Raw genomic sequence first — 25,264 nt, forward strand, 5'->3', positions numbered from 1 at the left:
CACTCTGAATCTGCGGCACTCTGAATCTGCACTCTGAATCTGCACTCTGAATCTGCACTCTGAATCTGCACTCTGCACTCTGCACTCTGCACTCTGCACTCTGCACTCTGAATCTGCACTCTGAATCTGCACTCTGAATCTGCACTCTGAATCTGCACTCTGCACTCACAATCTGCACTCACAATCTGCACTCTGCACTCACAATCTGCACTCACAATCTGCCATCTGAATCTGCACTCACAATCTGCCATCTGAATCTGCACTCTGAATCTGCACTCTGAATCTGCACTCTGAATCTGCACTCTGAATCTGCACTCTGAATCTGCACTCTGAATCTGCACTCTGAATCTGCACTCTGAATCTGCACTCTGAATCTGCACTCTGAATCTGCACTCTGAATCTGCACTCTGAATCTGCACTCTGAATCTGCACTCTGAATCTGCACTCTGAATCTGCACTCACAATCTGCACTCACAATCTGCACTCACAATCTGCACTCACAATCTGCACTCTGCACTCACAATCTGCACTCTGAATCTGCACTCTGAATCTGCACTCTGAATCTGCACTCTGAATCTGCACTCTGAATCTGCACTCTGAATCTGCACTCTGAATCTGCACTCTGAATCTGCACTCTGCACCCACAATCTGCACTCTGCACTCACAATCTGCACTCACAATCTGCACTCACAATCTGCACTCACAATCTGCACTCACAATCTGCACTCACAATCTGCACTCTGCACTCACAATCTGCACTCACAATCTGCACTCACAATCTGCAATCTGCACTCACAATCTGCACTCACAATCTGCACTCACAATCTGCACTCACAATCTGCACTCTGAATCTGCACTCTGAATCTGCACTCTGAATCTGCACTCTGAATCTGCACTCTGCACTCACAATCTGCACTCTGCACTCACAATCTGCACTCTGCACTCACAATCTGCACTCACAATCTGCACTCACAATCTGCACTCACAATCTGCACTCTGCACTCACAATCTGCACTCTGAATCTGCACTCTGAATCTGCACTCTGAATCTGCACTCTGAATCTGCACTCTGAATCTGCACTCTGAATCTGCACTCTGAATCTGCACTCTGAATCTGCACTCACAATCTGCACTCACAATCTGCACTCTGAATCTGCACTCTGAATCTGCACTCACAATCTGCACTCACAATCTGCACTCACAATCTGCACTCACAATCTGCACTCACAATCTGCACTCTGAATCTGCACTCTGCACTCACAATCTGCACTCACAATCTGCACTCTGAATCTGCACTCTGCACTCACAATCTGCACTCTGAATCTGCACTCTGCACTCACAATCTGCACTCACAATCTGCACTCACAATCTGCACTCACAATCTGCACTCACAATCTGCACTCACAATCTGCACTCACAATCTGCACTCTGAATCTGCACTCTGAATCTGCACTCTAAATCTGCACTCTGAATCTGCACTCACAATCTGCACTCTGCACTCACAATCTGCACTCACAATCTGCACTCTGAATCTGCACTCTGAATCTGCACTCTGAATCTGCACTCTGAATCTGCACTCTGAATCTGCACTCACAATCTGCACTCACAATCTGCACTCACAATCTGCACTCACAATCTGCACTCTGAATCTGCACTCTGAATCTGCACTCTGAATCTGCACTCACAATCTGCACTCACAATCTGCACTCACAATCTGCACTCTGAATCTGCACTCTGAATCTGCACTCTGAATCTGCACTCTGAATCTGCACTCTGAATCTGCACTCTGAATCTGCACTCTGAATCTGCACTCTGAATCTGCACTCACAATCTGCACTCACAATCTGCACTCTGAATCTGCACTCTGAATCTGCACTCACAATCTGCACTCACAATCTGCACTCACAATCTGCACTCACAATCTGCACTCACAATCTGCACTCTGAATCTGCACTCTGCACTCACAATCTGCACTCACAATCTGCACTCTGAATCTGCACTCTGCACTCACAATCTGCACTCTGAATCTGCACTCTGCACTCACAATCTGCACTCACAATCTGCACTCACAATCTGCACTCACAATCTGCACTCACAATCTGCACTCACAATCTGCACTCACAATCTGCACTCTGAATCTGCACTCTGAATCTGCACTCTAAATCTGCACTCTGAATCTGCACTCACAATCTGCACTCTGCACTCACAATCTGCACTCACAATCTGCACTCTGAATCTGCACTCTGAATCTGCACTCTGAATCTGCACTCTGAATCTGCACTCTGAATCTGCACTCACAATCTGCACTCACAATCTGCACTCACAATCTGCACTCACAATCTGCACTCTGAATCTGCACTCTGAATCTGCACTCACAATCTGCACTCACAATCTGCACTCACAATCTGCACTCACAATCTGCACTCACAATCTGCACTCACAATCTGCACTCACAATCTGCACTCTGCACTCTGCACTCTGCACTCTGCACTCTGCACTCTGCACTCTGCACTCTGCACTCTGCACTCTGCACTCTGCACTCTGCACTCTGCACTCTACACTCTGCACTCTACACTCTGCACTCTGCACTCTGCACTCACACTCTGCACTCTGCACTCACACTCTGCACTCACACTCTGCACTCACACTCTGCACTCACACTCTGCACTCACACTCTGCACTCACACTCTGCACTCCGAATCTGCACTCCGAATCTGCACTCCGAATCTGCACTCTGAATCTGCACTCTGAATCTGCACTCTGCACTCACAATCTGCACTCTGAATCTGCACTCTCAATCAGCACTCACAATCTGCACTCGCACTCTCAAACTGCACTCTGAAACTGCACTCTGAAACTGCACTCTGAAAGTGTGCTTACCCCTCTTCTAGTGCACTTCCTCAGAGGTAAGAAGCACTATATACATTCAGCTACAATACAATACACGCCTTTCGCAAAATTATTTTCTTCCTTTGGTTGTCTGCCCTGGACTATATATATATAGATATATATATACTACGTGTAGAAAACAAAAAAAAGCTTAACACAAAAAAGAGACAGGACGCTTTATTACAGTTTTATAAACATCAACTTTATCGACTGTTAACACCTCTCTTGGATCCGAGAAACCCAAACAGGAAATCACGATGATCATCACAAAATATGTAATTGCGCAGACAAAGCTTGAGAATACTTTCATCGTTAATAGCCCATAGCCAACAGCAAGATCTCAAATACTCTGTACCCATCAAAACCTAGGGTACACTGCTAGATTGATTTAGTATGGCACAGGAAGGGGAGGTGTGTGTACGAGGCCTATCATACTGTCTTCATAAATGTAAAAAGCCTACCTGTTGTGCTGTTTGGTAACTTTGCCCTACGGCTCCGAGAATATTTGCTGAAAGAACAAGCGGGAGGCGGCTCGGGCGCAGCACGTCTTCCGGAGACGTGCGCGTCCACAGAGCTGAGTCGGCTCATGCACAGGCCAGTAGCGGCTCGTGCACAGCTCTAGACTCCCTTGCCAGTGAACACGGCGACTATAGAACTCGCTGGCAGGAGCGCTTCGCGCTCCAACGCCAGCTCGACCTAATAAATGATATTTTGAGTAGATGCATCTAGTGGATCAATTTGTTATTAGTACAATATGTAACAAATATTTTCCGTTTACCTGCATAGCATGCTCTGGTAGTAGGCTTTCTTGCTTCTTTAAGAATGGTCATACATTCTGGAGGCAAGTTAAGATATTCCAACTCCTTGATTTCAGGAGCCAAATGGCTAGAATGAGCTCCTTCGGATTTGGAGGTCTGATTTCTCCATGGTTCGGCGTGAAAAGACTGGAATTCAGATGAAGCTTTTGATGTGGAACTACTGTCAGTTCTAAAACTGTTGTGAACCACGGTTGACCAGCCCAAGTAGGAGCTACTAGAATCAGTGTGAGGGATGTTTGCCTGAGCCTCCGAACCAGAAATGGAAGGAGAGGGAGAGGCAGAAAAGAGTAGGCAAATATCCCTGACCAATTTATCCATAGGGCATTGCCTTTGGAGAGAGGGTGTGGGAACCTGGATGCGAAGTTTGGGCATTTTGAGCTGTCCACTTTAGTTATCAGATCTATTTGTGGGAATCCCCATTCTTGAAAGTATGGAAGGAGAACCTGGGGATGAAGTTCCCACTTGTGTATTTGTTGCCGCCTTCTGCTCAGGAGGTTGGCATTCTGATTGTCCACTCCTGGGAGGTGCTCTGCCAGGAGATGGACTCTGTGATGAATTGCCCAACGCCAAATTGTCCAAATATGGTAAGACAAGAATCTGTTGTCTTCTGAGATGTGACGCCACTACTGCCAGGCATTTTGTGAATACTCTGGGAGCAGTAGCTACTCCGAACGGGAGTACCTTCAATTGATCTTGCACTTGATCAGATGTGAGAAACTGTTCGTTTAGGAATAAGTCTCCTGCTGTGTGACATTCCCCTTCCGACCATCTAGCCATTACATACTTTTGTTGATTTCTTCGTAGGGCTTTTGTGACCAAAGTGGATTCTATAGCAGCTTCTTTAGGATGTCTGTGTACGCCCTCTCACACACTTTTCCTACCTGTGAGAAGTTGGCCTGATATATAGTGCTCACTATTCTAGTGATCACTCTGTATCATTCCAAACAACCCTTATTGATGATTGGTTGTAAGTTAACCTTATTAGACCAGCTATCCTAGTAGCGTGGACAAGAGCAGTCTTTAGGCTAAACTCTAGAGGGCGTGTTAAGCCAGCTGTTTTACCATCACATATACCCCTTGAACATCAAGTGAAAGGACACTACACAAGTTGTTATAAAAAATAAAGGATATTTATTAATAACAAGACTACCCTGAACTCTTTATGAGTCAGGGAGCTAAGCACAATACAAAACTCTTACGAAAATACTGCAAGTTGCACAAATAACGCAAATGCCCGAGGGGCACGAAAAACCATATACTCTAAAAGTGGAATGCGAAATACTAGCAGGTAAGTAACACGATCCAGAGGCTTCAGGACCGCTAGGACTACCTTACTGAACCCTCGGGTTAGGAGCAGGAGGCCTAGGGAACCCGGGTGCAGAGTGGGAACTCTTACGCGGGATGCGGGACAAAGTCTATGGATGCTAGTAATTCTAAAGTTACTGTTTCCGGACGAATCCGACTAGGTAGACTAAAAACGAAAAAGGATCTGGACACTAGGATAGTGAACCTGTGCTGGAGCACCGAAATGCGCGCGTTACCTAGCCCAGGGGCTGCGGCTGCATAGGGTTCAAATGACGTCGGGAATCCTCGTTGTAGTCTATGGAGCCTGAAAGAAGATGTTGCTGGCAGGCGACCAGTGAAGATGTTCGGTGTGATCCAAGGCTGGATCAGTGAAGAAGACGACCTGAAAGCAGAGGGTACTCAGTTCTCAATCACTAGCCAGTGATTGTGTGGGCACCAGGATGGCACCGGATGAAGTCACCGCGATCAGGTGAGTGGGTGACGCTGGACTCTGCAGTCACACGGGCCAGGAGGCGTTGTCGGCGTCCAGGCTGGAAGTGCGAGCTGTCCCACGATGGTGTCTGCTGTCGACGATGCTGGGTCCAGGATTGGAGCAACAAGCCTTGGCAAAGGCAAGCCCACGCGGTTGAGTCAAAATGGCGTCTGGAGTGGACCAGGGGGGTCCAGAGCACTTCTTGTTGAACAAGGAGCAAGGGCCAGTCTAGAGGACCTAGACCAGCGGTGAAAACGTCGTGGTACGTCGTCAGGAGGGCTACTAGCCGACTGGCAAGTGACCGGACAACGTGGCAAACAGCAAGGTAGCAGAAGGGCCCCACGCAGATCTCGTGAATGCTGGGGGGCTGGACTTCGGTGCTGGAGCTGCTCAGGGTTGGGGCTTCTCAAACCCCAGTGCACCCACTCGAGGATTCCTCGGCGGTCGTGCTGGTTAAGCGTCGTGCAGGTCTTGAAGATAGCCGGTCCCTCGGGTATTCTCGCACCCACTAATCTCAGCTGGGCTGATGATGCAGGTAGAGGTCAGAGATGGCAGGGAATCCGGGTCTCGTCGAGCTGGGCAGTCTTGATCCGGAGGATGGACGTGCAGCAAACCGCAAGCGCTTAGATGGTGCCTGCTGGTGCAGGGTGGCTACTCCTTAGCCACAAGGGAGAGTCTTCAGAGAATGACAAGAGTTCCTTTCGTGGAAAGTAGTTCAAGTTTCAAGATTATCCAATTTGGGAAGGGTGCCCGCTCCTACCTTTATTCTAAGAAAAGGGGCTGGCACGCGACTAGGTCCTGCCCATGGGTGGGACCAGGAGGGGGGTGGTTACACCCCTCTCCTTTGTCCGGTTTCTCCCCAGCTCAGGGGCTGGTGTGCCCCTGGAACTGGTTTGAGCCGGCATATGCACAGTGAGCACCGGGGTGCCACTTGCAGTCACCTTCCTCTCAGCCCTGCCTACCTGAGGTACACAAAATCCTGTCTGGGATGGTGCTGGCACCGCCCCTGACAGGAAACCCTTTGTCCAGGCCTCCCTCGCTGGAAGGACTCCCAGCAGCAGGAGGTCAGACTTGTGTCTGTGGTGGCAGCATCCATTTTGTGATGCTGAGGCTTGAGTTAGCTTTAACCGGGGTTCACAGTTACATACAGGTCGTGTCCCTCTAGAAGGGTGGAATGCTAACCCCGTTAGTATTCCAATTCGTATGACACCTTACTCGACATGTTTTGATAATGCTATGCCAAAGTTAGCATTTGACCGCGAGGTTCATAATGCACTTAAGAGTATATGGTATAGCGTTATCATGGAACAGCTATTAGGACTTGGTTCCGCAAGCTGCAAACGGCCTCAGCTCATGCCAGAGCACCATCTCACACAATTCCAAGCACTCTGCCTTCAGGATTGATAAGGCCTTCCATAGGAGTGACTGATAGAAATATATGTGTCCATTTTAGGTTTAGATATAGGGAACTATATCTAAAGCAAAGGGTGATTACACCACCTTGCCCCAGCTGTCGTGCAGCCAGTTGTGTCTGTTTTGGATGGCCAGCCAGGGGTGGCATAATACATGCTGCAGCCCCTGGTAGGCCCTGGGTACACCTATGCCCTGGATACCTAAGGTATACTGTACAGGGACTGATAAGGTGGCCCAGTACCAATTGGTAAATGCACCTAGGGTACATGGTTGTAATTTTAGAGAGAGAACAGCTAGGCTGTGGGTCGGATTAGCAGGCCCACAGCCAGGGAAAGTCGTAAACCAGTGAAGCAAAAAGCAAAAATCTGGGGTGGCCATGGGATTGCAGACCCCACTCTCCTACATAACCCCCCCCCCAAACTTAGGGACATCAAACTAACCTTGACCAGGTGAGTCTTCTGGTTCTAAGTGGAAGTACCTGGAGAGACCATCTGCATTACCATGGTCAGTCCCTGGGCGGTGCTCCACTGTAAAGTCCATCCCCTGTAGGGAAATGGACCACCTAAGAAGTTTGGGGTTTTCACCCTTCATTTGATTTAGCCATAGGAGGGGCTTATGGTCGGTCTGAATCTTGAAGTGAGTACCAAACAAGTATGGCCTCAACTTCTTCAGGGCCCAAACCACAGCAAAGGCCTCCCTCTCAATAGCTGACCAACTTTTCTCTCTAGGGGTCAGCCTTCTACTTATAAAAGCAATGGGCTGGTCATGACCATCAATATTCAGCTGAGATAGAACAGCTCCCACACCCAACTCAGAAGCATCTGTTTGGACAATGAAAGGTTTGGAGTAGTCTGGACTCTTGAGAATAGGTGCAGTGCACATGGCCTGCTTTAGGTCATCTCATGCCTTCGGACAGCTAACTGTCCACTGAACTTTCTTTGGCATTTTCTGACTTGTCAGGTCATTAAGTGGAGTCACAATGGTTCCATAATTTCTGACAAATTTCCTGTAATAACCAGACAGGCCCAAGAAAGCTCTGACCTGTGTCTGGGTGGTTGGAGGAGCCCAGTCCTTTATGGCCTGTATCTTGCTCTCCAGAGGTTGAACTTGGCCTCCACCTACAAGGTGGCCCAAGTATACAACTTGACTCTACCCTATCTGGCACTTAGTAGCCTTGATAGTGAGGCCTGCCTTTTGCAGGGCCTCTAAAACTTTCCTTAGGTTGATCAGGTGATCCTCCCAGGTGGAGCTAAAGACAGCAATATCATCTAGATATGCTGCACAAAAGTAATCCAACCCGGTGAGAACTTGGTTCACCAACCTTTGAAAAGTGGCAGGTGCATTCTTCAAACCAAAGGGCATCACCACAAATTGGTAATGACCTCCTGGGGTAGAAAATGCTGTCTTGGCCTTGGCATCCTCAGCTAGCCTGATTTGCCAATAACCAGCTGTTAGGTCAAATGTACTTAAGAAAGTTGCAGAAGCCAACTTATCTATCAGTTCATCTGCCCTAGGTATTGGATGGGCATCAGTCTTAGTGACAGCATTGAGACCCCTGTAGTCTACACAAAACCTCATCTCTCTCTTACCATCCTGGGTGTGAGGTTTAGGCACTAGAACTACAGGACTAGCCCAAGGGCTCTCTGAGGGTTAAATGACTCCCAATTCCAACATCTTTTGTACTTCAGTTTTTATGCAGTCCCTGACGTGGTCAGGTTGCCTGTAGATTTTACTCTTTATAGGCAGACTGTCTCCAGTGTCCACTTCATGTGTGCACCAGTTTGTCTGACTGGGGGTCAGAGAAAACATTTGTCTGAAGGATTGCAGGACTTGCTTACAATCCTTTTGTTGATGCTCAGAGAGGCTGTCAGAAAAGACTACACCATCTACTGACCCATCATCAGGGTTCTGAGTGAGCAGGTCTGGGAGAGGGTCACTCTCTTCCTCCTGTCCCTCATCTGTGGCCATGAGCAAGCCCATGTCCTCCCTGTCAACAAAGGCTTTGAGCCTATTCACATGAAGTACTCTGTGAGGGCTCCTGGGAGTTCCCATGTCCACCAAGTAGGTGACTTCTCCCTTTTGCTCAATGATGATGTGGGGTCCAGACCATTTGTCTTGGAGAGCTGTTGGGGCCACTGGCTCCAACACCCACACCTTCTGTCCTGCATGGTAAACAGTTAGGACAGCCTTTTGGTCATGCCAAGCTTTTTGAAGTTCTTGGCTGGCCTCCAGGTTTTTAGATGCCTTCTCCATGTACTCTGCCATCCTGGAGCGGAGACCAAGTACATAGTCCACTATGTCAAGTTTAGGCTTTTTGAGAGGTAACTCCTATCCTTCCTTCACAAGACATAGGGGTCCTCTTACAGGATGTCCAAACAAAAGTTCAAAAGGGCTGCAACCAACCCACTTCAGTGGGACCTCTCTGTAAGCAAACAGAAGGCAGGGTAAAAGGATGTCCCATCTTCGCCTAAGCTTTTCAGGTAACCCTTTTATCATCCCTTTGAGGGTCTTGTTGAATCTTTCAACAAGCCCATTGCATTGTGGGTGATAGGGTGTGGTGAATTTGTAATTTACACCACACTCCTTCCACATAGCACTCAAGTATCCTGACACGAAGTTTGCACCTCTGTCAGAGACAACCTCCTTAGGAAACCCCACTCTGGAGAAAACTCAAACCAGGGCCCTAGCCACCACAGGAGCTGTAGTGGTCCTAAGGGGAATAGCTTCTGGATACCTGGTGGCATGATCCACTACCACCAGTATAAATCTGTGCCCAGATGCTGTTGGGGGGTCCATTGGTCCAACAATGTCAATCCCCACTCTCTCAAAGGGAACCCCCACCACAGGTAGTGGTATAAGGGGGGCCTTTGTGGTGCCACCTGATTTGCCACTGGCTTGGCAGGTGACACATGAGCGACAAAACTCTTTAGTGTCCTCAGACATATGAGGCCAGTGAAAGTGTGGGGCAAGCCTGTCCCAAGTCTTGTTCTGGCCTAAGTGACCTGCAAGGGGAATTTCATGGGCTAAGGTGAGAAGGAAACCTCTCAGAGACAAGGGGATGACCAGCCTCCTGGTAGCACCAGGCTTGGGGTCTCTTGCCTCAGAGTATAGGAGTCCATCGTCCCAATATACCTTATGGGCACCTGTAGCATTCCCTGCAGCCTCAGCAGCAGCCTGCTATCTGAGGGGTTCAAGAGAGGAACAGTCTAACTGTGCCTGCCTCAAGTCTGCCCTGGAAGGTCACTCTGTCCCAAGAAACTCAACCTGTTCAGGCTCAAGCTCTTCTAGGACAGTTCCTTCTGGGGTCTTGGGGTCAGTCTCCTGAGAGAGCTGATCCTCCACCTGAGGCAGGGGGGAAGGGTCCACCTTACCCCTACTGCTCTTTCTCTTGGGTAGTGTCTGGTCCATTCTTCCAGGATCCAGCACTAGTTCAGCTGGGCATTTCTTGGCCTGTGACCTAGTCACAGCAAGGACATGTGCTGATAAACCTAACATTTCCACATGAGTCCTATACTCCACATCTGACCATAAGGAGGATTCCAAATCATTGCCCAAAAGACAGTCCACTGGGAGGTCTGACTAACAACAACCCTCTTGAGGCCATTTACCCCTCCCCAGGAGAAGTTAACAAGTGCCATACTATGGGAGGTAGTGGCATTGCTAGCATTGGTCACCAGGTAGTCTGAACCTAGTATTACCTGTTCAGGGTCCACAAAGTTTGGTGTCACCATAGTGACACTGGCACAAGTGTCCCTGTAGGCCTGAGCCATTTTTCCATTGATCAAAGGCGTCTGCCTGTACTTGCCCAGAGTACTGGGACTTATTGTAGGGGTCATATCCATGTCCCCAGTACAAACAAGAACAGCCTGAGTAGATATCCTGACTAAGTCAGAACCCGCCTCAGTTCCCAGGGTTAACCCCACTATAGCCTTGGGAGGATTACTACCACTACTAACTGTACTAGGGGGTGCAGATGCCTTAGGTCACTTGGCGGCCTTCTCATCCACCCCAAACACTGCTCTGCTGACGAGGGAAACTGTCCCGAAACCCGGGCCATGTCTCGGGTCCAGAGATCTTGGGGATAACGAGTAACCACTCGCACCAACTGTGGTGAATTACTTTTTACTCGTCCATCTACATGCACTACATGTACCAGAGTGCTAAGGGGCGACCAGGAGGAGAGGCTAGCGGTGTGCGATCCATCTTGGTTGTACTTAAACGGCTCCCGTGAGCCTTGAGCTGACGAGCTCTTGGAGACGCACCTGCGCGCCAGGGAGGCATCAGGGCCTGTGACGGTCACTTGGCGGCCTTCTCATCCACCCCAAACACTGTTCTGCTGACGAGGGAAACTGTCCCGAAACCCGGGCCATGTCTCGGGTCCAGGGATCTTGGGGATAACAAGTAACCACTCGCACCAACTGTGGTGAATTACTTTTTACTCGTCCATCTACATGCACTACATGTACCAGAGTGCTAAGGGGCGACCCGGAGGAGAGGCTAGCGGTGTGCGATCAATCTTGATTGTACTTAAACGGCTCCCGTGAGCCTTGAGCTGACGAGCTCTTGGAGACGCACCTGCGCGCCGGAGAGGCATCAGGGCCTGTGACGGTCACTTGACGGCCTTCTCATCCACCCCAAACACTGCTCTGCTGACGAGGAAACTGTCCCGAAACCAGGGCCATGTCTCGGGTCCAGAGATCTTGGGGATAACGAGTAACCACTCGCACCAACTGTGGTGAATTACTTTTTACTCGTCCATCTACATGCACTACATGTACCAGAGTGCTAAGGGGCGACCCAGAGGAGAGGCTAGCGGTGTGCGATCCATCTTGGTTGTACTAGTCTAACTGCAGTCGAGCAGCAACCACTGCAGATCTTTTGCAGTCTCCTCTGCAATCTGGATGGAGTCCAACCAGTTTCCTTGATGATGGTCCTACTGAGACTACAGATTCAACATATGCCACCTGGCATGGTCATGAGCAGGATGAAGGAGGCCAGTAGGACAAGAAGCCTAAGACCACCTTCACAGAGACCGAAGACGAGGGTTAAAACATAGGGATGTCCTGGACTTGTTGTTTCAAAGAGATGGTCTGAACAGTGCACCTTACCCAGGGTAACTCAGATGAAAATAGAGACTCTGTGAAGGATTCAGGTGTGAATCTGACAAGTTGACTGTGAACTCAGACAAAGTAAGGAGGTTCAACATCATCTGGAGGAGGTCTATAACTGACAGTGGCAAGACTGCTTTGAACAGCTAATCATTGAGGTAGGGGAATACAGTTATTCTCTGAAAGTATGCTGTGACCACCACCATTACCTTCTTGAACACCTGAAGGGCACTGGTGAGGTATAAGGGAACGTGGAAAACTAAAACCATAAAGATGCATCTAGAGAGCTTATGGAGCAGTTCTGAGGTCACTGTCTGAAAGAAACCCTCATCATCATAAATCTTTATTTTGTTCATATGACCATAAAAGTGCAAGTGTGATACAGCTCATACGACTAAGATAAAATAAAAAAGTAGACATAGATAACATACTAAGAACATCAGTCGAGCAATAGTCTACAGTACAGTAAATATATAGATTAACCACTTGGTGCACAATGAAGTAAAAAAGAAACCAGAAAAGCAAAAACCTCTGCCTATTCCAAATGAAGCAGCATGGTGCGCCATGCTGCCTGGCTTCTAAGAATGCACTGCACTTAAGACTTTAAGGTGGCATCAATAGAATATGAGCTAACACTAAGATCAAAACTGATAAGAAAGATGGGAGGACATGGAGCTAGCTCACGTTTTTATCGATGTGCTCCTAATAGCCCAAATATATCCCTGGGATTTTGCTACTGATGAAGCAATCACTGGTCTAGAGTCCAATCTAAGGATACAGAGACAGTTTTACCCTCTTTAGAAGAGAGAGCTTGCACCAGTCTTTGTATTTCTTGATGATGTGTTCTCTGACGGTGAGGTTGGTGTATAGGATGACTCCAAGGGGGGGGTTGAAAAACAAATAATGGGTTAGTACCGTACCGCCCCCGGGGCGCTGGAATGATCAGGGGAGGTGGGGGGGGGGGGGGGGGGGGGGTAGTAGCCACGGGTGCAATTACGAGGAGGTGGAAGCATAAGAATAAGAATTTATTTTGGGTAGGCCAAATAAGTTTGGGAACCACTGCTCAAGAGAGTATATGAGGGTGGAATGGTCATCTATGTCAGAGGCAGCTTAACAGACCGTCAACATCAGGAGGTAGGAGTCAATTTCATCTATGATCAGAAATACAATGTGTAAGGTAGTGGTTTCTGTGCTGCATCATGATCTTTAGCCAGACTGCCAGCTATACTAAAAAGATGGTCAGTATTAATGGGATCTTGAAGTTCAATATAGATGGCTTTTCTTATAGTGTCTTTGCATTACAAAAATGGGAACCGAGGACTGTAAAAAGAAGACAGTCAGACCATGAAAGCACACATGTACACACGGTAATAAATTTGAGAAATGGGCAGGGATCTTCTTTATTATATGGATACAACAGGCTCAGAGAAGTACTTCCACATACTATAGCCTGATGTGGGTATCAATCCGCCTCCCATGTTGTGTTTTAATTGCAAGCCATGAGAGACTTTAACACCAGAAAAAACACTCATTCATTTTATCTAATAAATGCATGGTGTTCAGAAATCTAACCTTTTCTTGTATTTATTTAGCTTTTTTAAAGTTTTTATATTAGGACTTGTGTCTGTGCCTGACTTATGGTTTTTTCGTCTTTGCGAGGGACAGCCCCAAAATTGTTGTTCCTTGATACGAGGTCACAGCTCTTGCTCATGGAAACATGACAGACACAGCATTGTTCACAAAAGCTTTATCTTAAACATTGTAACAAATCAAGGTTACCTTTGTATAAGCTGTCGGAAAAGTCTGTTTGTTTGCTCCTGTAAGTTCTGTTTTTGGTGTGTGATGGGATCTCGTTCATATGAAAGCTTCTGTTCCAACTCTTCTAATTTTTTGAGCTGCTGGCGTACCTGTTGCAGGCTCTCAGCCACGATAGTGAACCTGCAATTGCACAAATATATTATTGTAAATATAGCTCCTGACTGGCTAATCGGCAATCATAAATATCTTGATAGATCAACAAATATTAAGAAGAGAAAATATTACCTGAAAAATGTGGAGGCTAATACAAAACAGCCAACAATGTTGAATATGCAACTTACCAGTATGCATCTGTTCTTGGCATGTAGGGCTGCTGACATTCATATCTATAGCATAGATCGCCGCCTATGTTGTCCTAGAAGAGTCTTCGAAGTATCACGAGATAGGTGGCTCCTCCCCTGGACTACAGTGCGCATGGGCATCGACTCCATATCCAGATTGTTTTTAGCCATTGTGGCGAAGATGGAGTGTAACAGTGTGATCGATGACCATGCTAAGAGTAAGTGTAAATTCTGCAGCCGCTACAGGCGCCGGGGAGGAGGGCGGGCGATATGAATGTCAGCAGCCCTACATGCCAAGAACAGATGCATACTGGTAAGTAGCATATTCAGTTCGAGGCATGTGGGCTGCTGAATTCATATCTATAGCATAGAATACATAGCAGTCCCTCCATTATTGGCGGCCGCCCGTGCCGGCTGCAGATGTTTGAAAAAGTGTCTTCAGAACAGCCTGCCCCACAGCTGCTTGCTGCTTGGAGTGCACATCTACACAGTAGTGTTTAGTAAATGTGTGTGGGGTAGACCATGTGGCTGCTCTACAAATGTCTTCCAAAGGGATATTACCAAGGAAAGCCATGGAGGCCCCCAACTTGCGGGTGGAGTGGGCTCTGGGGGGGACCGTTAAAGTGCGCTTTGCTTTTTGATAACAAATCTGGATACACTTAACGATCCACCTGGCTATACCTGCTTTGGAAATGGGGTTGCCCTTGTGCTGGGCAGAAAAGGCAACAAAAAGTTGTGTCGTTTTCCTAAAATCTTTGGTCCTATCAATGTAGTACATCAAAGCTCGTTTGACGTCAAGAGTGTGGAGCATTCTTTCAGCCACAGTCTCTGGGTTTTGAAAGAACACAGGTAGTTCAATGGTCTGATTGACGTGGAACTGTGAAACTACTTTAGGAAGGAATTTAGGGTTAGTGCGCAGCACCACCCTGTTTGAGTGAATCTGTATGAATGGCTCCTGTACAGTGAGCGCTTGGAGTTCACTTACACGCCGCAGCGACGTGATGGCTATTAGGAAATCCACTTTCCATGTTAAGAACTGAACCTCGCAAGAATGCAGAGGCTCAAAAGGGGGGCCCATCAGCCTGGTGAGGACCACGTTAAGGTTCCATACAGGAGCTGGTGGGGTCCTGGGAGGAATGACTCGTTTCAACCCTTCCAGAAAAGCCTTAACGGCAGGCACTCTGAAAACCGAGAGACGCTGCCTGTTTTGGAGATAAGCCGCTATGGCGGATAAGTGTATCCGAATGGAAGCATATGCTAGATTGCATTTGTAAAGATGTAACAAATAACAAATGATGTCGTGAGTAGATGCATCTAGCGGGTTGATGTTGCGTTCTGCACAGTAAATGACAAACCGCTTCCATTTTGCTGCATAGCAAGCTCTGGTGGTGGGCTTCCTCGCCTCCCGTATGATATCCATGCAGTCGGGAGGCAAGTTAAGGTAGCCAAATTCTAAGACTTCAGGAGCCAGATCGCCAGGTTGAGCTGTTGCGGATCTGGATGCTGAATGTCGCCATGGTTCTGCGTCAAAAGCCTGGGTGTGAGGTGGAGCCTTTGATGCGGTACCACGGAGAGTTCTAGAAACGTGGTGTACCATGGTTGGCGTGCCCACGTGGGAGCAACCAGGATGAGTGTCATCGAGTGTTGCTTTAGCTTTCGTGCCACCAGCGGTATGAGAGGTGCTGGGGGAAAAGCGTACGCAAATCTGCCTGACCAGTTCATCCATATCGCATTGCCCTGCGACTGTGGGTGCGGGAACCTGCCGGCAAAGCTTTGGCATTTGGCGTTTTCCCTTGTGGCGAACAGGTCTATCTCTGGATGACCCCACTGCTGGAAGTACGGGTGGAGTACTGATGGATGTAACTCCCACTCGTGCATTTGGTGGCTGTACCTGCTGAGCAGATCCGCCATCGGATTGTCCTTGCCCGGGAGGTGTTCCGCCATGAGGAAGATGTTCCTCTGAATGGCCCATTTCCACATGGTCTGAGCCAGATGAGACAACTGTGGAGAGTGCGTACCTCCCTGCTTTTGAATATAGTACATGGCCGTCATGTTGTACGTCCGGATCAACACGACCTTGTTGCACAGATGTACCTTGAATGCCTTCAGTGCCATGAAGATTGCCATCAGTTCCAGGTGGTAGATGTGCATCTTCTTTTGCTGCGTTGTCCATAGCCCCTGAACTGTGTAGTGGAGTACATGAGCTCCCCATCCCTGGAGAGATGCGTCCGTCGTCAGGATAATCTGTGGCACAGGCTCCTGGAACGGTCGGCCCTTGCAAAGGTTGCGTGGATTCCACCAATGCAGAGAGCTGTATGCCCGACCGGTCACCAACACTAGGTTGAGCCCTTGAGCCTGAGTCCACTGATGAGCCAAGCATTCTTGGAGCGGACGCATATGTAGCCTCGCGTGCGGGACTATGAAGATGCAGGAGGCCATCATGCCTATCAACTGCATGAACACTCTTGCTGGAAGCGAGTGTTGCGGTCTGAACTTCTGGATCAGTGCCTGAATGCTGTCGATCCTCACAGAAGTTGGCTGAGCTGTGGCTGCCAGAGTATTTATTGTCGCGCCCAAATACTGCCGCACATGGGCTGGCTGAAGGTGCGACTTCGGATAATTTAGTGAGAATCCCAGACTGTGAAGGAGGTGAATGGTGTGGGACATGTTGGCGGCGCACTGCTGGGCCGACTTTGCTTGGACAAGCCAGTCGTCCAGATAAGGGTAGACGTGAACGTTTTGTCTCCTGAGGTGCGCAGCCACTGTCGCCAGGCATTTTGTGAACACCCTGGGCGCTGTGGTCACTCAGAAAGGGAGGACCTTGAATTGATAATGCTGATTCTGAATGGTGAATCTGAGGTATTTTCTGTGTGATGGATGTAGTGGAATGTGAAAATATGCATCCTTGAGATCCGAGGTTGCGAGGAAGTCCCCTTGATTGAGCAACGGAAGAACCTGCTGCAGTGTTAGCATGTGAAAATGTTCTGAGAGAATATACTGGTTTAGGGGTCTGAGGTCCAGTATGGGTCTGAGGGACCCGTCCTTTTTCGGGATTAGGAAGTACAGGGAGTACACTCCTGTGCCTTCTTCCTCCACTGGCACGAGTTTGATCGCCCCTTTTTGCAGCCTGACAAGTACCTCTTGCTGCAATAAGTGCAAATGCTCTGTGGACATAGGACGGTGTTTTGGTGGCAAGTTGGGTGGAGTGGAAGTTAACTCCAGACAATAACCGTACTGGATAGGTTTTCTGACCCACCTGTCCGTGGTGATGGATTTCCAGACCGGCAGGAACTGCTGCAGTCTCCCCCCGACAGGTGTTGTATGGTCGGGGGGCAGTGACAGGGCATCACTGTTTGTTGGTGGTGGAGGAGCGGGAGTTGTTGTTTCCACGACCTCTGCCCTTGGTGCTGTTGCCCCGATAGCCGCCTCTACTCTGCTTGGTGTAAGAGGACTGCGCCCCACCTTTAGTGTATTGCGTTTGCTGGGACATCTGGCCTCTGGAAACACCTCTATTGCCTGAGCGACGAAAAGTAGTGCCCCGAAACTGTTGGGACTGGAGAGCCCCCATGGACTTAGCAGTCTCGGTATCCTTCTTTATTTTTTCCAGGGTGGTATCCACCTCAGGACCAAATAGTCTATCAGGGTTTACAGGCTGATTGAGGATTGTGGTTTGTATCTCCGGCTTGAAGCCGGAGATCCTGAGCCAGGCCTGACGTCGCAACATGACACTAGTGTTAATGGCCCTTGCCGCGGTGTCCGCCACGTCCAGTGCACATTTAATAGAAGCGTTGGAGATGAGCTTCCCTTCCTGAATGAGCATCTCCGCTGCCTCTTTATACTGATCTGGTAGATGTTGTAACAGGGTCTCTAGTGTATCATAGTGTGCCCTGTCATATCTGGCCAAGAGTGCCTGAGTGTTTGAAATGCGCCAGATATTGGCCGCTTGAGTCGCCACCCTCTTCCCTGATGCTTCTAGCACTTTAGATTCCTTGTCAAGGGGAGGAGCATCACCAGTGGACTGTGAATTTGCCCTCTTCCGGGCATTAGAAACAACCAGAGAGTCCAAAGGCAACTGGCCCTTGATGTAGGTAGGGTCGCCAGGTGCCGGTCTATACTTTTTTTCAATCCTAGGGTTGATAACCCTGGCACGTGTGGGTTCTTTAAAAATGACCGCAGCATGTTTCAGAACCCCTTTCAGCATTGGGAGAGTCTTGACAGTCTTTTCTGCTGTGGAAAAGGTATCAAAGAGGAAGTCCACCTTAATAGGGTCAGCATGCAGCTCGACATCGTGGTTTTTAGCCGCCCTCTCAATTAGGGCATTAAATGTAGCAGAATCCTCTGTAGGAGAGGTTTTGAAATTGTACACCTGAGTGTCCGGGGCAGTGTGCTGATCCCCTGGGTCCCCTGCATCCACCCAAGAGTCCTGGTGATCCTCAGGATCAGTGTTGGCAGGGAAATTATACTCCTCCTCATCACCTTCCCCAGCCTCCCCATCCGAATAAGTGGGGGAGGGTGTAGCAACTGTTTGAGTCTGTGGGGCAAGTGGCTCAACCAGAACGGGGGAATCCGTAGAAGGCTTCTTGCGCTTCAAAGGAATCGTGTAGGACTCCAGAGGCTGCGCCGCCGTGATGTTCCTCTTGTAGAGTGTGAGTTTACCGGTGTCGGCGTCGATAAAGTGTTCCGACTGCTCTTCCATCAGGGGTTGTCGATGCTTCGAGCTCACCAGTGGCTGAGAAGGCTTCGACCCCGCAGACACCTGCGCGTCGTCGACCGGCTTCGGTGCGAACGCCTTCGGTGCCAACGTTAACAGGAGTGGCGCCGAGGACTTCGGCATTTTGGCAACTTGCTTCGGGGGGGGGAAGCATCCTTCGGATCGACCGCAGAAGTCTTGTTCCTGATGCGTTGCAAAGAGTCCGACACCTGCTTTGTGAAGGATGCGGACGGTTTCGTCGACCCGACAGACGGCCTCGATCCACCAGCGTGTGCAGACTCAATCGTCGATGCCGTGGCTTTCTCCGGCCGATGCGCGGGATCAGCCCTCTTAGGTGCGCCGTGTCCTCCGACTGTGTCGACGGCCTTCGGCGCCGGCGGCTTCGGGTCGGCGGGCTTGACAGCTGGTTTTTGTGGCCCAGTCTTCGGCTCGACGCCCTTGAGCGATTTGGGATAGACGCCCTTGACCGACTTCGGCTCGGCGCCCTTGGTCGACTTCACCTGGTCGACAGCCTTCTTTGGCTTCGGCTGCGCCGACTTGTCGGAAGAGGAGGAGGCGGCCAGAGGGACAGACGTCTTCGCTTTCGATGGCGTCTCCATCACTTTCGTTTTCGTCGACACCGAAGCTTTCACTTTCAGTTTTGGTTTGACCAACGGCGGCTCCGCAGAAGTGTCCGTAGCCGAGGCCGTGGAACTGGGTGTAAGGTCTTGGGTAAGGCCATGTGGCGATCCCTCGACCTGAGCCTTAGTGATAGTCCGAATGGGGCATAGCTCTTCCCCTGAGCTATCTTCCGTGGCCCCATAGGCCTCATTGTCATCTCCTACCTCGTCGACGACTTCTTCAGTATCTAGCACTTCGACGTCTGCGTCGTAGGTGTAGTCGATCTCCTCCACAGGAGTGGAAATCGGCTCTTGATCTTCTGGCTCGTCTGTTTTTTCCCTCTCGAAGATGTCCACCGGTGCCGGGGCCGACTGCTGGGCCTCCATGCGCGCCACGCGCCGAAGTCGAATCGTCTTCTTAGATCGAAAACGGGAACAAGCCATACAGTTGGCTTCATCGTGATCCGGCGAGAGGCACTTGTTGCACACCGGGTGGACGTCGATGTGTGGATACTTCGATCCGCACACGGGACATTTCTTGAACGGGCTCCGTTCCATGACGAATGTTGGTTGCGTTGACTGGGCCTGGAGCACCGAAGAGGCACGCGACTCTTCTGGATGTCCGACTCGGGATCTGAGCCGGAACAAAGCTGGGCACTGAACGCAAGACAATACCGACGGTATAGGAAAAGGCCTTTGGGCCTTAAGAAAAGTCTATATTGATTCCGAACTGGAGATGTCGAATATACATCCGAACCCAATGGCGGAAAAAAACAATCTGGGGATGGAGTCGATGCCCATGCGCACTGTAGTCCAGGGGAGGAGCCACCTATCTCGTGATACTTCGAAGACTCTTCCAGGACAACATAGGCGGCGACCTATGCTATATTCAGCAGCCCACATGCCTCGAACACTACATTCCTAATGATCTGAGCACCATCCCTTCAAACTGTATCAGAACAACAGCAATTTAAATACTGTACTATGAAATATGCAAACTTGCAGAGGTCTGGAGTGCTTGTGCGTTCTCCAATGATCCACCACTAATTGTGCTCTGAGCTTATTTCGCCCTGAGTTGGATTACACCTGATTTCAAGTAATGTAATCTTAACTCGTCAGGTGCTTGTAACAAGGACTGGGTTGTGAATTCATGAAGATTAAAGACTAAGAGTATGGATGTTATAAAAAGAAACGTATTTTGAAGGGAACAGGTTTTGTGAACATGAACTGAAATTTAGGAGATTAAAATTGCATTGAAGAGAAAACAATATTAACCCACTTCGAACTAAATAAACAATAAAGTGTTTCCTCAACTTAGGCTCTACTGCAACTGGTTGTGCACCAAGTAATAGTACTTCTGGCACTAATACTACAATGAATTTCTCTATTGTGGCTACTGTTGCTTCTAATACAATTAATCTTAATAACTTAATAACTCTACTACTAAAATTACACTGCTAATGCAGGCTCTGGCTACTAACAGCATCACTACTACATCAACTACTGGCTCAGCAACAACTATTAGTGCCACTTCAAGTGACCTAATTACTACTTTTAGCATTACCACTAGTGTGTAAAAATGTTCTCTGTTTCCACCCAAATGTGAAATTATTGAGTTTTGCACTAAGGTGAATTCATCAAAAGTTAACGAATCAACAAATGTATTGGAATGTGAATTTCCTGCACACTCAGTCTTGCTCATGGACGATTAACATATCTTTGCCAGTGCTTTCAATTATTCAACTAGCCACAAGCAAAAGCGCTGAACAGTCAGTTTTAATGGGAGAAGGAGATATCAAAATGAAAAATGTTTTAAAAGTGATTACATCACCAAATGGTTGGTCTGTCTGTGTTTACTAAACAACGATATACTAGAAATGCCCCATGCAGTTGAAATTTTATAACATGCTAAAAAGGTAAATGGCTGAGCGGGCTCTCACGCGCATACCACTTTCTGTCACAAAAGGTATATCTATGTACATGCACAATATACATATATAGGGTTTGCAGTTTTGAGTTAAAACTGACAATAACCCAATAACCCATAACAAATCACTTAAGGGAATATTTGCTTCTCAGCGGAAATCGGAAAACACCAGTTTTGGGCCTATTTTTAATGCTTTGGTGCCCTCCGGTATCAGACAGGATAAGAGTAGCCCCTACCTCTAGAAACCTGTCAGCAATGTATGCCCTCGCTATGATGGGCCCCGGTCATGGTAAGCCACATGATATGCAGTTGTGACATCCACAAGATATCAATACCCCATGGCCTACATCCACCCCTCTTTTGAAGTAGAAGAGCATGGCACATCCAACATGCTTCAGCACATTGTTTAATGCATGTTGCTACGTAGCAGGCAGCAGGTTTGAAGCTGAACTCTGAGCAGTGTATCAGTTAAGGCCAAGTGGCACCTCCATGATGTCATTCTCATTCACTGAGAGCGGGGCAGAGCTTTGCTTTCTGGAAGCTCTGCTGTTATGATAGTGCCAACTAAGGTCACATTTCATACAGATGTCTCCAGAATCAAGGTTTGCTAATAAATCAATCAAATAGAAACCAATCAATCATCAATCAATAACCAACCTCATACATCAATTGTGTGAACCTTAAGCCAAGTCTATACTCTTGCCACATATAGAAAAATAATATATATAGGGAAAATGTGACTTACTATGCATGCATCTGTTCATGGCATACAGTGCTGTAGATTCACATGCTCTGCACACTACTGCCATCTGGTGTTGGGCTCTTCAAGTCATGATGCATAATATTCCACATATTACTGGTAATGCATGTAGGCATTGGCTCCATTGTTAGATTATTTTTCCGCACAGCGGGTGAGGATGAAAAATGGAGCTTAGAAACACAGACTAAGTTGACCAATGAAAAGAATGAAGAAAGAAAGGCATCTCCAACAACCTGAGGCTTTATATGAGGAGTGTGGGTGTAGGAAGCTGGCTCTGTATATACTATACCAAAGTGAGGTATAGAGTCCAGTGGAACCCCAAAGGTAGGCAGAGGTAAAGTTAGATAGCAACTTACTCTATATTTGTGGTAGTGTTTTTGTATAAAAAATATTCTTTTAGTCCTTTTATTTCCTAGAACTAAGCAAGCCCGGTACAATTAAGTGATAAATACTTTGCAGTAAATATACAGTTGCAACAGTTTGAATTGCAATGGTAATTGTACTTTGATTGGATCACAATAGTGTTACTGAAAATGCAATGCTTTTAAGGATACAGTACATATACTTTGAATGGAATTTTTAGTAAAATTGCAGGTAAGTAACTTTTGAGATTACTTTTCTTACACAGTGTAGTGTACCTGGATACTACACTGGGGCATTTCATGTAAACATGTAAGTAAAATCGTTTATGTTAGTTAGTACAATTTTAAAGAATTTCTTTAGGTTTTCCAACTCCACATTTAGAAACTTTTCATAGAAAAACAGTCAATGTTATCCTATGGAGGAAAATAGTGAAATCTGTTTAAAGGTAAGTACTTTCTTGTGGGAGTTGGAGTTCTGGGGTTAGACTCAGGGTTCCCCCAGGGTCAAGCATGTACTCTTGTTACACCCTCAGCGGCACTAGGGCGGCCGGGTGCTGAGTGCTGAAGCCCAATGTGGGCCTCTGTTTGATGGCTGCTGATGAACAGGCCACTGGGTTGTGGGAGCAAAGCTCCTGGGCTTAAGCTCAGGGCAAATGGGGGTTTAGGCCAGCACAAATGATGCACCCTAAGCGGCACTGGGGCGGCCGGGTGCAGAGTGCTGTTTTGGCATCAGAAGCCCTGTAGCTTTTAATGGGGAGTCTCTGGTTTGCAAAAGCACTGCAGGCTCGGGGACGAAGGTCTTCTGGGTGCGACCACCACTTGGAGAGGTAAGCTGGGCTGTTGGGGTTGGTTAGGCACTGTCGGCTGGGCCACCCAATGCCATGGGGCGTCGGGTGCAGGGGTGCCTTTTAGAGTTGGATCTTCTTACCAGCTCATGATCGCGGTTGGGAGGACCATCCTGTTTGAGGCTGCAGGCTTTGGATGGAGGCTTCGGCAGGTCAGGGGTCGCCAGATCTCGGGTCAGGATCGCCGGGAAGAAATCCTTGTGGTGTTTGCCCACTCGAGCTCGGGCTGTGGACGGCGGATGCAGAGTGGTGTGGATTTGCAGTTTCCGGCCGGGGCCAAAGGCTGTTGATGACCACATCCAGTGTTCACGGGAGACACAGTCTTTGTGGTTGAAGGCAGGCAGGCTCTCCGCAGTTTCAAATTTGCTGGTTCCAGGACACGCCGGGATTTCGCAGGAGCAGGTTAGAAGTAAAGACAGGCTGGTAGGACTGGGGCAAGTAAGTGGGTGTCTTCCTCTTGTCAGTTTAGGCACGGATGTTTGGTCTTTCTTCTTTGTTTGTAGTTGGTTCTAGTCTGAGGAAGCAAGGTTCAGGGGTGCCCCTAAATGCTAGATTCAGGGGTGTAACAGGTAGGTAAAAGGTTGGGACTAATGGGTCCCTTCCCTGGGGTGGGTACACCCCCTATTATGCCACCATCCAGGGGGAGGGGGGCATAAGCCTTGCCCTGGTTGGCTGAGTCTCCCCATCTGCAAGACGGCGGAGAGAGAGATGTACTTCACCTCGCCTCCCCACCTGAGGGGTGGAGTTGGCAGAGGTGAGCACACCTCTCTTCCTCATTTGTTTTTACCGCCGGTTTTCCTGCCCTAAGTGGGGGTCAGAACCAGTGGGGACCAGTTGCTGAAAGCAGCAAGTGGACTGGGGAAGCTCGTAAAGGCAGCACGCCTTTGAAGCTTCCCCTTCGTGCATCCTGCCCATCCTGGGGGGAGGAGCCTTGTCACCTCGTCCCAGAATGTGCATTGTTTCTGGCCCCCAAGAGCAGCAGGCCCTCGACCCAGGGGTCCAGAAACATGTCTGGCGGTGGCAACTGAAAGCAGCCACGCAGCCTGGACACTAGTGGTAGGTCGTTTTTCAGGGGGCATCTCTAATATGCCCTCTGTGTGCATTTTTCATTAAATCCTACACTGGCATCAGTGTGGGTTTAATGTGCTGAGAAGTTTGATACCAAACTTCTCAGTGTTCAGTTCAGCCATTACGGTGCTGTGGAGTTAAACTCTCAGCACAAAATACTCTTAATGGCAGCACTGCACTTACAATGTCTAAGAATGGCCGTAAACACTGTAAGGGTACAGGGCTCATGCACCTGTACCCTCACCACTGGTATAGTGCACCCAGCTGGAGGGGTGACTGATCTATGCCAGAGCAGTGGGTTGTAGGCATGGCACATGTTAACCATGTCGACTCTTCGCTTTGTTCTGCACCAAAACACACAGCCTGCAAAGGCAGTGTGTGAGTGTAATGGTACAGGGCCTATAGGAGTGGCACAATAAGTGCTGCAGCCCTTAAAGGTCTTCCCTGGTCACAGTGCCCTGAGTACCTGTGGTACAATTTACCAGGGGCTGGCGTGTGGCCAGAGATGCCGATTGGGTTTTGTTTTAATGCAGGTTTAGGGAAAAACATAGGTTCTGGTCACCTGATTGGCAGGGGCATAGGGCACACTCAGTCAAAGCACATCAGCAGCTTAGCAAAATGTGGGGGCTACCATGCAGAAAGAAGGCACTTTCTCACACAACCGACCCCCCCCCCCCAATCTAAAGAGGATGAGACTAACCTTTCCCTAGAGAGTCTTCATTCTCAAAGTGGAAGAACCTGGAAAGTCCATCTGCATTGGCATGGGCAGTCCCAGGTCTGTGTTCCACTACGAAGTCCATTCCCTGTAGGGAGATGGACCACCTCAACAGTTTAGGATTTTCACCTTTCATCAGCATTAGCCATCTGAGAGGTCGGTGATCAGTTTGAA

General features: G+C 48.6%; 1 protein-coding gene across 3 annotated transcripts in view; it reads right to left on the reverse strand.

Moving 5' to 3' along the window:
- STAT1 (signal transducer and activator of transcription 1) overlaps positions 1-25,264 on the reverse strand; it is a 786,410-nt gene that overhangs the window by 571,208 nt on the left and 189,938 nt on the right. For all 3 annotated transcript variants that reach the window (XM_078680398.1, XM_078680397.1, XM_078680399.1), the window contains exon 9: positions 13,784-13,942. In XM_078680398.1, coding sequence (XP_078536524.1) covers positions 13,784-13,942 — 159 coding nt within the window. The remainder of the gene's footprint in view (positions 1-13,783; positions 13,943-25,264) is intronic.

Source organism: Lissotriton helveticus, chromosome 3_1 (genome assembly GCF_964261635.1).
Source record: "Lissotriton helveticus chromosome 3_1, aLisHel1.1, whole genome shotgun sequence".
Lineage (NCBI taxonomy): Eukaryota > Metazoa > Chordata > Amphibia > Caudata > Salamandridae > Lissotriton > Lissotriton helveticus.